The sequence below is a fragment of the Phocoena sinus genome, chromosome 8, assembly GCF_008692025.1.
Source record: "Phocoena sinus isolate mPhoSin1 chromosome 8, mPhoSin1.pri, whole genome shotgun sequence".
NCBI lineage: Eukaryota > Metazoa > Chordata > Mammalia > Artiodactyla > Phocoenidae > Phocoena > Phocoena sinus.
In genome coordinates, this window is record NC_045770.1 from 109,169,924 (window position 1) to 109,185,743 (window position 15,820).

A 15,820-nucleotide genomic window follows, 5' to 3' on the forward strand; every position below is an offset into this window, starting at 1 on the left:
AGGGCCACTGCACAGTGAAGTGGGGACTCAGGGCGCAGCAGGGGGACTGGGGTTTCTCCGTGGCAGAGGGTATCCTTGGGACTTTTGCAGGAAGGGGAAGCCACTTGGGGGCAAGTGTCAAAGAGATAATGAAAGCAAGGTGGGGTAGACGGGGGCTGGCAGGCTGAGGCCGGGGGTGGGGGAGGGACTTGGGGGACAGAGCATCCACAGGGTGAGACGGGCCGGGCTTGCAGAGAGGCATGGGCAGGTGAGTGGCCTGGACTCCAAGGAGACCGCTGTCATAGGGGCTTGGAGAAGGACACCTGGTCCCAGGGGCAAAGGGTTCCAACAGGTGACGGGTCACAGTCTTCAAGACTGGACTTTGGCGGGCAGCCACGTTATCGAGCGTGGAGCTCAGGGGCTCTGAGCTGGGCGCCCGTGAGTCCGATTTGGGGAAAGTATGGGGGCAGGAACTCCAACGGGGGTGGGATCAGGAAGGACAGGGCTGTGAGGGCGGCCTGGGGGCGGGGCCTCAGCCAGGGATGGGATTGCGCAGAGCTGGGCACTCCGGTGGGGACCTGGGGAGGTGCACCCTGCTCAGGGAGACACTGCAGCTGGGGTCTGGGGTCTGGGAGGGGCCAGAGACTCAAGGAGGACAGAGGCCCTGGAGGGGGCTCGGATAGGGTCTAGGGTCGTGCGGGGACAGGAGAGCAGACAGGGGCCGGGCTAGGCATGAGGACCCGCTTGGTGAGGACAGACTGGAGGAGGCACCTAGGCTCTGCGGGTGGAGTGGCTTGGAGAGGCTCAGACACCCACCGGGCCTGGCACTGCGGGGTGGGTGGAGGGCCAGGACTGAGGTGCGGACAGAGCCGGGGGGAGCAGGAAACTCAACGGGCGGAGAAGGGGCAGCACCCAAGGGGAAGGGGCTCTGACACGGTCCTGGGAGCTGCGGGGGGAGCGGAGGGGGAGCACAGAAGGAGGAAGGGGCTCTCCCCTGGGGAGACAGGTGCGAAGACTCAGCGAGGGGCTGGGGGCTCAGCAAGAGGGAGGGCGCAGGGGGCGGTGTCCAGGAGACGCGGGTGGCGCGGGCACCGGGGTCTGGCGCTGCAGCGGAACCCGTGCCTGGTCGGCTCTGCCACCCCGAGGGTCGCCGCTTCCGGCCGGCACCCGCTGCCCCCACCCAGCCGGCGGGAGGGGGCGGGGAGGTGGCTGCGCCCGCCGCCGCCGCCGCCGCCGCCGCCGCCGCCAACGTGAGTCAGGCTTGGGCTGCAGCCGGCGGCCGGCCTGGCGCTGCGGAGGCAGCGCCGCCACCCCGCGCCCCTCCCCGCCGCCACCCCGCGCGCTTCCCGCGCCGAGGTCGGGCCGCTGGGACGCGGAGCGGCGGGACAGCCAGACACCCGCGGGACGGCGGAAGGACGCGCGGAGCGCGGCGCTGGGTCGGGCCAGGCCGCCGAGGATTCGCCAGTAGGTGAGGGCGCGCCGTCCGGGCGGCTGCGGCAGACCCGGGTCAGGCTGGGGGCCTGCGGGGCCGCGGGGCCTCGGCTGCGGACCCCCGGGGCGGCGCGGGGCGCGGGTGCCTCGTCGGAGAGTGTTCGTTTCGCAGAGTGTCACTGTGCGTCCGTCCCCGGCACGGGGCGAGTGGCCCGCGGCGAGTGCGCGCTCTTGGGGTCCGGGCGCCGCTCGGGGCCGGGGTGTGAGGGGGCGATGCGCGCGGGTTCGGAGCCCCAGCGGCCGCCGTGTTCATCCTCGGGGGATCGTGTCGGGGCCTGTGTCGCGGTGTGAGTGTCACAGTGCGGGGTTGTTTACCTGGCGGCGTCTCTGAGCGCTCGGCGTGTGCCGGGGTCTGGGGAGCCGGGTGGTGGTGCTGGCGTTTGTGTCCGATGTGACAGCGGGAGCCAGCGCGCAGGTGCTCCGGGGAGCTCTCCTCCTTCCGCCAAAGAGTGACTGAGGCTGTGTCATTGTGGTTCTGCGTGTCCTGTGTGTGCCGGGCTGTCTGGGGGTGCTGGTTGCTCTGTTTACCGCAAGAGTGTGCCAGTCGGGATGCTGGGGGGAGCGCTGCTGCTGTGTGTCAGTGGGTGACTATTTGTGCGCAGATGGCGAAGTGACGAAAAGCCCCCGACGTCCCTGCCAAGGCTGCTGTGAGGGCTTCGGCATCTGCGGCGGGTGGGGATTGTCCTGGGGGGCTGTTTATGGGGCCAAAGGAGAGACACCGCAGGGTGCCAGGGTGGGCCCAATAGGGTGGTCCGGACCCGGCTCATCCTTCCTCTCCCCCTCCCTGCAGGCCCAGGGCTCCAGCCAGTGCCCAGCCCCGCTGGGAGCCCCGGCCAGCACCACGGACGGCACCCAGGAAGCCCGAGTTCCCCTGGACGGGGCCTTCTGGATCCCGAGGCCCCCGGCGGGTTCGCCCAAGGGCTGCTTCGCCTGCGTGTCCAAGCCCCCCGCCCTGCAGGCTCCAGTGGCCCCCGGGCCTGAGCCCTCAGCCTCACCCCCCATGGCACCCACGCTGTTCCCCATGGAGTCTAAGAGCAGCAGGACAGACAGCGTGCGGGCCACCAGCGCCCCCCAGGCCTGCAAGCACCTAGCAGAGAAGAAGACCATGACGAACCCCACGGCGGTCATCGAGGTCTATCCCGACACCGCGGAGGTGAACGACTACTACCTGTGGTCCATCTTCAACTTCGTCTACCTCAATTTCTGCTGCCTGGGTTTCATCGCCCTGGCCTACTCCCTCAAAGTGAGCGGGCGCGGGGATGAAGCGGGGGGGCAGGGGGAGCAGGAGACGCGGGTGCTGGCAGCATCACTCTGCCCCCTCCCTCGCAGAGAAGCCCATGGGTGCAGCAGGTGCAGTGGAGCGGCTGAGGGATAGAAGGATGGTGGGGGACCCAGCGAGACACGGATGGCAGCCAGCTCGGGGCTGGCAGGGAGAGCCAGCCCGTCCTGACCTGAGCTGGGGAACCTTCCAGGGTGTCTTGTCGGGGCTCGGGGTCCTCAGGGCCAGGGTCTGTGCACAGCGAGTTTGGTCTGTGGGGTGGGGACCTGGGACTCGGTGTCCTGTCCCCTGGGCGGGGGACGTGGGAATTAGGCCTGGGTGAAGCTGTCCCTAGGCGTAGGGATGGAGCCAGCAGGGAGATGAAGAGGCCTTGGAATCCTTCCCCTGTTGACAGGAGGAGGGGTGACGTCACTGCTGGAGACCTTCTTGTCCAAGCCCCTTGCAGGGAACCTGATGCCAGGCAGGCACTCAGAGGGAGGCCGTGACAGACAGACGGGGGTGCTGACCCGCAGCCACTGCTCTGCCTCCCCTCACACACGGTTTCTAGATGGTCCGTCCCGGGGGGAGGCTCTGTGGGAGCCAGGAGCCCGGGGGAGGGAGGTGTGAGGGTGTCCCATACACCCTGACTCCACGCCCTGAGTGTATACAGCTTTCAGAAGCCCCTTGCTGCTGTGAGAGGAGCTGGCTGGGAGCACAGCAGTGTCCCAGGCAGACAGGACCCCATCCCCCCCGGGGTGGGGGCAAAGTGGAGAGAAATGGACTGAGGTGACAGGAGGGGAGCTGCGATTGACTTGCGCTTGGGGTCTTGGGGTCGGGAGATCCATGCAGGTGTGTAAGGACCCAAGAGCCTGGGGCTGCTGGAGCCCAACCAGCAGGAAGGGAGGGGTAGACTCAGGGCCTCGCTGCCTTCCCACCACCCCGGAAGGGCCTGGCTCACGTCTCGCCAGATCATCACTTTTCCCGAGCCCTGATCTGAGTGTCCAAGGCCTGGCGCATTTCACTGATGGCAGCTGCCCAGCGGGGCGGGGGCAGAACACGGGGCGGGGTGGGGGTGGGGGTTGCTGGAGGCCGAGGAGGGGCTGGGCCCGAGAGGCTAGCCTGGGGGAAGGTGCTGGGACAGCTCTGCCTCTGTGCGCCTCTGAGCACGGAGCCCCCTGCCCTGGCATCACACGCTCTGGCCACCTGGTCTTCTTGTCCTCCTGACTCATCATTGGCATCACGATCACCCACCGCCTTCAAATCCAGGCCTGTGTACCCAGCCCTGGGCTCCGCGTGGACACCGTGTCCACTGAGTGTGCACGAGTGTGTGTGCATACAGGTGTGAGCGTGTGTGTGCGTGCGTGAGCCGTGCAGGCGTGAGTGCATTTGTAACTGCGTGTGTCGGTGTGAGCGTGCGTACAGGGGTGTGGGTGTGCTTGTGTATAATTGTGCATGCATAGGTGTCAGCATGCATGTGTGTAATTGTGTGTATTGTGTGTGCGTGCAGGGGTCCCTGGGAATTGGGGGTGAAGCCCCCAGGCCAGCCTCAGCTCTGCCTCCCTGGGCCCTCTTGCCTGGCCCCACGAGTAGCCTGTGGACCTGGGTCCGGCTGCGTGTGCTCCCGTGGGCAGCTGGCTGGCACAGGGCAGGCCCATCTGCTGCGGGTTGTAGGTAGGTCACAGATTTCTGAATGGTTCAGGATCCGCTCTGCAGTGCGGGGTGGGAGTTGGTGCTTCTAGAGACAGAAGGGGATTCACTGTGCCTGCAGCCCGGCTGCTCCCTCACATCCTTCCTGGGCGTTAGCAAGGGCAGAAAGGCTTGGGGCTTCCCTGGGAGGGGTGAGCAAGGTGAGCTGCCTCTGTCCAGGGCAGAGGGGAGGACAGACCTGGCTGGCACAGGCTCCCACGCCTGGGAATTCGTCCATCTGTCCGTCCAGCTGTACGTCTCCTGGGCTGCTGCACCCTACATCGTTTGCAGCCGTCCTGGGCACTTCCAAGGGCACCTGATGGCCTTGGGGTCAGGAGGCCTTGGCTAATTCCCCGCATGTGATCTCGCTTCACTGAGCCCATTTCCTCATCCGTTCACAAAACACAGCAAAACAAAACAACATTCAAATAAGCACAGAAGCAGGGCGGAGGCTGGCCTTCGGGTGAGAAAGAAGCGCTGTGTCCCTAGCTGTCCCCGTCTGTCCCCACACGCCCCGCCCCCAGGGGCACCCTCGTGGGCTCGGCCTGGTGTCTGGGGATGGCACCGACACAGAAGGCCAGGTCTCCGTCCGTGCAGTCTGCATGAGGTGCTCACCACGGCCCCCGGCTCCCCTTTCTCGGTCTGGAGAAGTCCAGCCTCCTCATCTTGGCATTCAAGGCCCCGCATGACCCACTTTTAACCCCTTCCCTAAGCGAGCTCCCTGGGTGCGCCTGGCTGCCCCCAGCCTGGGGCCTTTGTGAGGCCCGGGTTGCCCCCACCCCCAAAGGCTCTGCTGCCTCCCTCTGGCCGAACCTTCCTCCCCATCAGAGAGCCCCCGCACTGACCACAGCTGCCCACCCCTGACCCAAGGCAGGGCTGACCAAGTTGGGGGGCAAAGGATGCTGGAGGAATGGGTGGATGGACAGAGGGTGCATGGAAAGATGCATACGCACCGAACGTTTCAGGAGAAGAACACTTCAGTCGCAGCTTGGGCGTGAGGTTGGGGTCAGCCCCGGACACTTCTAGGGGAGGCAGCATTTTTCCCCGGGCCTTGAAGGGTGGGTGAGGGGACAGGAGTCCATAAACTAAGACACGAGGGTCGGGCAGTCGGGAGCAGCAGGGCCCCATCCTCTGTGGGGAGCAGAAGATGGTCCAGGAAAGGCAGACTGAGGCCGTGCAGTGAAAGACTTGGAGTTCCATGGGAAGGGTATGGGGGACACGGAAGGGAAAGGTGATCAGAGCTGTGAACTCTGCAGCCAGGGTGGAGGGAGGGGATGAGACAAGCCCAGAGGCAGGCAGGAGTGAGGGTCCGGTGTGGTGGTCCAGGCGAGAGGGCACATGGCGTGAACCAGGGCGGGGATGGTGGCAGAGAGCAGCAGCAGATTGCAATGAGGACACGGGCTGGAGACTTCTGGGTGACAGGGAAGTCAGAAAGAATAGATTAGTGGGAAGGATACTGTGTCTGTTTCTGTATATACATACTTGCCCACTCCCTCCTTTCTGAATATCATCCATCCATCCATTCATACATATGTACCTACATCTATACATACATCCATCATCCATCCATCCACCCACCCACCCACCCATCCACTCATCCTCACATCCATCCATCCATCCACCCACCCACCCACCCATCCACTCATCCTCACATCCGTCCATCCATCCACCCATCCACCCACCCATCCACTCATCCTCCTATCCATCCATCTATCCACCCACCCACCCATTCATCCTCACATCCATCCATCCATCCATCCACCCGCCTGTCCGTCCGTCCATCCATCCATCCATCCACCCACCCATCCATCCACCCATCCTTTCATCTATCTGTGCTCACTATATCCGTTGATTTCATTCATCCGTCCACCTACGTGCTAACACACCCATTTCCTCACCATGAATCTATTCATACTTTCACCTATCTTTCCATTCATTTATTCACTTAACTTTTCTCCCACCCTCACTCCTGATCCCCTTTACTTTCTCAGTCCATCCCAGAATACTGTCCATCAATACACCAAGTCATTCATCCATACCCAGCACATCCACCTACCCATTCGTCTTTCCACCCTCCCACTGGTCTTTTTATATATATCTTCTTCCTCCCTTCTTCCCTTCTCCCCTCTTCTTCCAATTATTTCCTCTCCAATGGTTCATCCATCTAACTACCCACCTACTCTGTTTATCCATTCTTCTATCTTCTCTCCCTCCTACCCACCTCTTCCACCTTCTGTGTGTACCACATAGCCATACGCCCAGTGTTCATGGTCGCTCTGGTTTACAGCATAGGTTTGAGTCCTGGGACCTTAAGTTGGTATTACATCTATCCGTGCCTTATTTTCCTCCTCGTAAAAATGGGGTTGTACCTACCTCAGGGTGTTGCTGAGGATTAACTGAGTTAATGCCGTGTAATGCTGTTAGCATAGCGCCATGCCCATAGTCGTTTCTTTTATTGTTTTTATCGTTCTTTCCTACATCCATCCTCCATGTCCATCGTTACCTCCCATTACTTCTACCCATTCACTTGCCCTGTGTATGATTCTACCCAGTCATCTGTCCATCAATACACATATCCACCAACTTTATTTAAACATCCATCCTTTTCCCGTTGTACATCTCTCTAACCATCTTCCCACCTTCTATTTCCTGTTCCCTCCTTTCTTCCCTTACTCACTTTAATTACCCATCCACCAATTAATCTAGTGATTCATGAAGATAATTCATCTCCCCTCTCTTCTCAACTTTCTCATTCTTTTTCTCATTTACCCAACTGTCTATCTCCTACTCCATGTACCCCATATACCCTGTTTCCTCCTTGTATCCACTCATTCCTTCTTCCATCACTTTTACCCATCAATGTACATTACTAGTTAGTTCATCCAAGCATCCATCCATTCATCCATACATACACATCCTCACCTTTCCTTTTCCCTTTTTTCTTTTCTTCTACCCATTTGCTCACCCCACACATACTTCTAGCCTCCTATCAATTCCTCTATCCACACTCCGTAACCCAATTCCTTCAGCTATCCCCTCCCACACACCTATCCACTGAATCCATCCATCCATCTCTTTCTATCTAGTTTACCCACACACCTTTGTGGATTTGTTTAATCTCCTCTTTTCTTCCCTCCTGTCTTTCCTCACCTACATCCATCCATCCGTTTCCCCTCCATCTGTATATTTATTGTCTTCCCTCACTTTGATTACCATACCCGTCGCCTCTTCCTCTCCTTCCCTCCCTCCCTTGTGTGTAACCATCATATCTATTCATTAAACTCTCTAGTCAATGACCTAGTCTTCAGTTCATTCCAACTTCCCAACATCCTTCCACTCTTCACGCATTTGTCTCACACGCAATTCTAATGCCTAGTAAGTGACAAGCGACACACGACCCCTGCCCATGAGGCGCTTACATTTTGGTGGGGTGTCAGACAAAAATAAAAGTAACACTTATGCATGTCAGATGGTGATGTCAGCTCTGAAGAGCACATGAAGCATGGTGAGGGAGATGTGCGGTGCTCTCTTATGTAGAGGCAAGGAAGGCCTCTTTGTCGAGATGCTATTTGAGTGTAAACCTGAATTAACGCACGCAGTAGCCATAAATGCATCTCTCTGAATAAGCATATTCCAGGAAAAGGGATCAGATATTGCAAAAGCCCCGCGGCAAAGTCAGGTTCAGGGACCAATGTGGCTAGAATGGGGTGAGCATAGGAGATGGGTCCAGAGAGGTGGGGGAGGGGCCAGGCCACGTACATCTTGTCTGCCACAGTTAGGATTTTGTTTTGCTTTAAGTGAAAACTTTGAGGAATGTTAAACAAAGAGTCAATATTATGTGACTTACTTTTTTTCTTCTTTTTTTTTGGCCATGCCATGAGGCATGCGGGATCTTAGTCCCCCGACCAGGGGTTGAACCCACGCCCGCTGCAGTGGAAGGAAGCGTGGAGTCCTAACCACTGGACCTCCGGGGAAGTCCCCACGTGACTTACATTTTAAAAGGTTGCTCTTACTACTAGTGAAGAATCGGCTATAAAGATGAAAGGGGTTGGGGAGTTGGGAGACAAACCGAAAGCGGTTCACTGAGTCAAGTCTTGGTTCAGAGGGTGGGAGTGGAGAGTTAAAACTGGTCCTATATTTTGAAAGAAAAGTCAGCAGAGTATCCTGATGGATTGGACATAAGGTGAGGGAAAGTAGAGAAGATCCAAAGATTACTCCAAGGATACTCATCTGAGCAGTTGAAAGAAGGGAGGTGCCATTTATAGATGAGGAAGGAGGCTGCAGGAGGGGCGGGTTTGTGAGGAAAAGACCCTCACTCACCTTGTCCACCCACCAATGCATGCACTCATGGTTCCACCCTTTCAGCTACCGGCCCATCCACTTTGTCTCCAAAAATTCATCTGTTCATCTTCTTTCCTTCCGGAATTTCACTTCCATACTGTCAGCCATCCCTTTATCCACTCTTTCACTTATTTACAAAATTCATGTTTCTACTCGTTTCATCATCTGTCTTTTTTTTTTTTTTCTTTTTTCTTTTGCGTTACACGGGCCTCTCACTGCTGTGGCCTCTCCCGTTGCGGCGCAGGCTCAGCGGCCATGGCTCACGGGCCCAGCCGCTCCGCGGCACGTGGGATCTTCCCGGACCGGGGCACGGACCCGCGTCCCCTGCATCGGCAGGCGAACTCTCAACCACTGCGCCACCGGGGAAGCCCCCATCTGTCTTTTTTTTTCTTCCTTTCCTTCCACGGTTTATCCACCAACCTCATCCATAACTCTTCATCTATCCATCCACCCAGCTCTCCATCTAGTCTTTTTTTCTTCCCTGGATTCATCTGTTTCCCCCCTTTTACTCATTCATAGTAATAGCGATAGTAACAACAAGCCAGCAAATAACAATAACCATAAAACAACAATTAATTATTGAGCTCTTAATTATTGAGTATATTCTAGGCACCTTTCTAAGAGCTTCTAATTATTTAATTAGATGCAGCATTTTACTTAATGATAACAAAACCCTATGAATAGCTGCAATTAATATCCTGGTTTTACAGATGAGGAAACAGAGGCACAGTGATACAAAGTAACTGCCTTGAGGTCTCCATCAAGTTCCTTTCTCGGACCCTTTTTGAATCACTGCACTCTTCTTCCTGTGGTCATCCCCCTTCTGTCCATTCATCCTCTCATCTCGTCCTCTCTCTGTCCGTTTTCCTGCACTTTCTATCCATCTCTCGGTTTACTCATCCATCCACCCAACCATACAGCCTTCCTTTGTACTATTCTCCATTCTTCTACCAACTCCTTCTATCTATATAGCTAATCAATCATTCATTAAAACTTCTATTCATCAGCCCCTCTTCTCTCTTTCCTTTCTCCTTCTCACAACCATGCATCCACCCACCCACCATCCAGCCAATCATCCGTCAACCATCAATACGTTTCCGTCTCTCCATCTTTTCCTTTCATTTATTCCTGCTTCCCCTTCATTCACCTCTAAATTAAGTTGCCCATTCATCCATTTATATATTATCCCTCCCTTTCTTTCCTCTACCCCGTTCTTCCAATTATTTATTATATCCATTCGTGTAATCAGGTGTTGAGCTGGTATCCATTCATCTGTACACCCATCGACCCATCCTCCCTCCCTTGCCTTCACACGCTATCAGTCTGTCATCCCATGAAGATACACGTTCATAAAAGAACTGTCCATCCATCTGCACATCCTCCCATTTTTCTTCCTTTCCTTTCTTTGACTGACTCACCCAACTATCCAACCATCAGTCTGTTCACTCACCTGTCTTCCTCCTTTTCTTTTCTTTCCACCCAACATCACCCAGCCACCTCTTCACCCACCTGCCCTGCATCCATTTATCCATTCCATTCCTCCGTGTTTACTCCTCCTCCTTTCACGTCATTTCACCCCCACCCACCATCCTTTCCTTCCCTTTGCCTTCCTTCTGCTTTTTAGACTGCCCTTCTCGGCCTCCTTCCCTGGATACCTCTTGCTTTCCAGATCTTTCAACGTTGGGATGCTCTGGGGCTCAGTCCCTGGTCCTCTTCATCTCTTGCCTACACTCTCTCCCTTGGTGCTCTCACCCAGCCTCATGGCTCCAAGTAGCGTCTTTAAGCTCAAATGCTCCTCCAATTTGTATCTCTGCCCTAGACCTCATCCCTGAACTCTAGACTCATAGAAAACCTACCTGCTCAAAATGTCCAGCTCTACGTCTAGAAGACATTTCTAGCTAAACATGTCAGAAGCCCAACTACTGCACCGTGTAGAAACTTACTCCTCCTGGAGTCTCCTACAGCTCCCTGATTTCAGTAGATCAAATCAAAAAGCCTTGAAATCATCTCAAATTCCTTTCTTTTTTTATCACACTCCACATCTGATCCCAGTAAATACTGTCAGCTGTATCTTCAAAATAGATCCAGAAAAAGGTCAGTTCCTACCACCTTCACGACCACTGCCCTGCTGCAACCCACCCTGACCACTCACCTGGGCTGTCGGCCTCTCCTCTGCTTTGTCCAGCCTCTGCCCCTTCAACCTGTTCTCTACACAGCATCCAGAATTACCAGGTTAAAACACGCCGGAGCCTCTGCCCTTGTTTTTTCTGCTAAAAAGCGCCTACAAAGTCCCACACAACCTGCTTCTTGCCTATTTCCTCTCTGACCGTAAGTCGCACTCCCCTTCCCCTCTGGGTTCTGCTCTCCCCACGCTGGCCTCTGCTTATTCCTCAGAACACAGGTTCATCCCCACCTCAGAGCTTCGTGCCCTGAGACGTGCTTTCCCTGCAGATAAACACATGACCGAGTCTGTCACACTCTTCCGGGCTTTACTCAAATGTCCGTGCTCCACGTGTTCTTTCCTGAGCACCCAGCTAGAGTCATACCCCCCACAATGCTCTCCGCTCTCTGTCCTCCTCAGCTTTCTTTTTAGCACATTTAATACCCTATACATTTTACTTATTTATTGCGTTTACTTTCCATGTCCTCTCCCTTAAATGTGTCCTTAAATGTAAGCTCCATGAGGACAGGGGACTTTGTTTTTTTCCCTGCTGTATACTTGGGACCTAGAAGAGCAACTACACAGAGCAGGCACTGAATATTGCTTGGCTGAGTTAATGAACCTATTCACCTACCCTGCATTGGTCTATACTATAATCTACCCAACAACCCTCCCTCCTCTCCAATTATCTACCCATCCCATTCACCCAACACACATTCATATACCCATCTATCCTCCATTCCATCCATTTGGCACACTTTTATATGTCCCCATATGCACCTTTCCCACCACTTCAGCACACATTCACACATCCATCTTACCTGCCTATGCCAACAATTCAGCATTTATTTCTAAACCCATCTAGCCACCTGTCCTACCCATCCAACATATACTCATGTATCCACCTGTCCAGATTATCCAGCGTATGTTCATAAATTCATCTACCAGCCTGTCCCGCCCATCCAGTATACCTTCCTGTAACCACCTAGGTACCTGTTCCCATCATGCAATGTAATTTCGTATATCCATCTGTCTACCTGTCCTGCCCACCTGGCACACCTTTATGTGTCCATCTAGCCTGCTCCATCCATTCAGCACCCATTCTCAGATATTGATCTACTTGCCTGTCCTACCTGTGGAGCATGTTTCACGTATCCATCTGTGTACCAGTCCTTCGCTTCTGGCAAACACCCGTGTATCCATCCAACCATCCCTTCCATCCAGCATCCATTCCTAGGTCCGTATCTCTGTGCGTCCCATGCATCCAGCATGGGACGTTCATATCTCCCTCCTTCTCATCATCCACCTGCCTTCCCATCATCAAATCACCTGTCCAGTTCTCCTCTTCCCTGATCTCCTTTACAACTGAATGGATGGGTTACTCAGCCATCCACTTCCAACGTCCATCTCTATCCTTCCTTTCCTCATTCCACTAACCAACAAGGAAGTCATGACCAATTGTTTATTTTTAAATAAATCAGCCTTGTTTCAACATGAGGGGGAAAAAAATCAATGAATATAATTTACTAGTTAATGAATTAGAGGAAAAATATGTTTATCTCATGGGGATTTTTAAAAATACAGCAATCTCAGTCGTGAGCTTTACAATTAAGACCGAGAGTAGGCTGCCTGTTACGTCATTGCTAGTCAGCATCGTTCCGAAGCCTTTGCTTCCATTATATAAGAGCTTGCTTTGGACCAGACACTATGCTAATGCTTTGCATCCACCAATTCCTTTCAACAGCCCTATGCCGTAGGTACTATTGTTACCTTCCTGTTACAGACGAGAATACTTGCTAAGGTTATGTGGTGACTGGCGAAACTGGGATTCAAATCCAGGCATCTGTACTCAACCACTGTGCTACAGAGTCTAAGAATAAAGACCTGAAGGAAGAAATAGAACTGTTATTTACGGTAGATATGATTCATTACATAGAAAACTTGGTCTGTTATCATAATTAATACGATAGTTTAGCTGGATACAAAATCAGTCTATAGAAGTTGAGCTTTTATACACCAGCAAAAATCAGTTAGCAATGTAATCTTAGACATCACTTACAATACGACAACCAAAATAAACAGACCAAGTCTAACAAAAGATGTAATAGCTCTTCCTTCTGGAGAGAATTACAAAATTTATTTGAATGACGACGTCAAATAAGACCTAAATAAGTGGGTGAGACGTCCTGTTCTCACAACGGAAGATAAAACTCAGTGAAGATGTGGGCTCTCTCCAAAACCACTAGAATAAAAGTTCCACAAGGGCATAGACTTTTCTTCTTTTCTCTTTCCCTTCCCTAGTTCCTCAAGGCCAGCTTCTTTTCCTCCCTCTACCTCTCCATTCTATACAATCTGTCTTAAGTCACCCAATCTTCCACCCCTTCCCCAGTCCCTCCAACTTGTCCCCCAGCTCCACTCCACTCCATCTCCTCTTTCCCTTCCTCACCCCCTCCATCCACTGCCAGACAGTCACCTCTGTCTTCTTTCTTCTCTCCTCTCCCTCTGTTCCTTCCACCATTCGCCTCGTCCATCCATCCACCCAGCCACACTCCCACCACATCTGTGTCCTCACCGCGTTAACTACCCATCTATTCTCCCGTCCATCTGCGTAACCCACCCTCCGGGCAGCCAGACATCAGTGTCCTCTATCTGCCCAACCCAGCCCCCTGCCTTTTGTCCACACGTCCATCCGTACATCCATTTACCCACCAATCTGCTGATGCAGAGACTTTCTCTCCCCGCCTCTCTCATCTCTCCGCTTCCTCTTCTCCTCCTCCCAGGCTTTGCTCTCTGTTTGCAGTATGCTCAGACCTGCTCTTCTCTGGACTCTGTGGGAGAGGGGATTCCTCAGACCTAGCCTGGATGAGGGGACATGCTCCCCAGGGACACCTCTTCACAGCCAGAGGATCTTGGAAATGGGTCCACCGCTGTCCACCATCTCCCCAGGACTTACTGGGCTCCAACCGCTCCCTTCACTTTAATATCCCGTTGCAGGGACCCCAGGGCTGCCTCCCGTCCAAGCATAGTGTGTATTCCCAGGGAATCCCAGTCAATTTTAAATGAGGTGGGACCAATCAGATTAGGACACACGTGTATTGCCCCATCGTCCAATCACGTAACTCTCTGAGACCGGCTTCCTCTTTTATTTTTTTATTTTCCCAGCGTCATTGAGATATAATCAACCTACAACATTGTATATGCTTAAGGTGTACCACGAAATGATTTCCACAATGGGGTTAGTTAATACTCACCTTACATAATTATCTTTTTTTTTTTGGTGGTGGTAAGGAACACCGAGGATCCACTCTCTTAGCAACTTTCAAGTATATAATACAGTATTAACAATCCATTTTATTTTATATAGTTTTAGATTTATAGAAAAGTTGCAAAAAAATAAAAAAGATACAAAGTATTCCTATATACCCTTCATCCAGACATCTCAGTGTTAAGTTTACCATATTCACCTTTTCTTCTCTCTCTCCGTAAATACATATTATTTATTTTGTAAACTGTTTGAAAGTAAGTTTCCGACCTGATGCCCCATAATCCAGGGCACGTTTCCACCCAGCAAGGACATCGCGGTGCAGCAGCCCCGCACGGTTGTCAGGAATCGGGAATCGGCAACGGACACTGGCTTGGGGCTACAGTCTCAGGGGCCCTCTGCCCTCATGCCCTCTCGCCTGGCCCCTGCCTGTGTCCACCCCCCGGCGCTGGCTGCCGGTCTCACCTCCTCCTTCTGGCTTCAGGTTCGGGACAAGAAACTTCTCAACGACCTGAACGGGGCAGTGGAGGACGCCAAGACCGCTCGGCTGTTCAACATCACCAGCTCTGCCCTGGCGGCCTCCTGCATCATCCTCGTCTTCATCTTCCTGCGGTACCCACTCACCGACTACTGAGGCCCCGACAGGCACCGCCAGCCTGGAGATGAAGCTCTGAGATGGGTTCGTTTCGTGGCTGAGGAAAAGCCGGATGCCCTGCGGCGGGGGCGGAGCCGGCCGCCCCCTGCAGCTGGGAACCCGGCAGCGAGGCAGGGGGACAGTGAGTTCCGTGCCAGCCCACCCTCTCTGCCTCCCGGCCCTCCTCCTGTTTCGGGGGGGGCCCGTGGGTTTCTTCCTGTGCTGCTGCACCTTGGCTTCCAGCGGCTGCCCTCCCTGCCTGTCTGTGCCCCCGCCCAGGCTCCTGGGGCCCCTCAGACCTGACACCCAGCAAGAAGGGCTTTTGTGGGAGCTACCCGGGATCAGGTGGCCGCCAGCGTCTGGGGACTGACTCTCTCCTCCCTGACGCCACCTCCTCCAAGCCGTGACCCTGCTCAGAGCTCTTGTATCTGAACTTCCAATAAAATACCTGCCCAGCTCTGGCCCAGCCTGCTGTCCCCCACTTGGGCAGGGCTCGGGGTGGAGGGCGTGCGGGGGGCGGGATTTGGAGGCTTTGGGAACCCCACTCAATCACTGCCTGGGGGTCCTGGGCCCCAAGTGCTGCATCCAGCTGACTCTTCCAGGGGAAGTTCGCCCCATGATCCGGGTGGTCTCTTCTGTTCACTGTGCATTACGGGACTGAGGGGGCTTTTGGTGAACTGTGCTCCTAACACGAGTCCCCACGAGGATCTGGCAGCCTCCTTGGAGAGGAGGGAAGGGGGGTGGGCACCAGGAGGGCGCCCCAGGCGGCTATGGCAGTGCCCTGGCCAATCCCAGTCTACCTTGGGGACCTGGGACCTGGGCAGCTTCCTCCGTTTCCTCATCCGCGAAGTAGGGGATGTGGTTCTCCCATTTCTCAGAGGCGCCATGAGGTTCACCAGAGGGGAAAACGAGGCATCCGCTGGAGGTTGCTGTTTCAGTATCAAGATCGGTGCAGGCGGCACGTGCGGGGAACCAGGGCAGCGATGCTGCTACAGAGATGGGCTCTGC

General features: G+C 54.7%; 1 protein-coding gene across 1 annotated transcript; it reads left to right on the plus strand.

Moving 5' to 3' along the window:
• Positions 1-711: 711 nt before the first annotated feature.
• IFITM10 (interferon induced transmembrane protein 10) lies at positions 712-15,116 on the plus strand. Its single transcript, XM_032641236.1, has 4 exons — positions 712-726; positions 1,252-1,755; positions 2,261-2,713; positions 14,663-15,116. The coding sequence occupies exons 1-4, from the start codon at positions 712-714 to the stop codon at positions 14,810-14,812; spliced, it is 1,122 nt and encodes a 373-aa protein (XP_032497127.1). The 3' UTR covers positions 14,813-15,116.
• Positions 15,117-15,820: the final 704 nt, after the last annotated feature.

Excerpts from the sequence above, each read along its gene's own strand:
- IFITM10 (XM_032641236.1), top strand. Across the intron at positions 1,756-2,260 it reads GTGTCGGGGCCTGTGTCGCG|GCCCAGGGCTCCAGCCAGTG; the intron begins GTGTGAGTGTCA and ends CCCTCCCTGCAG. Across the intron at positions 2,714-14,662 it reads CCCTGGCCTACTCCCTCAAA|GTTCGGGACAAGAAACTTCT; the intron begins GTGAGCGGGCGC and ends TTCTGGCTTCAG.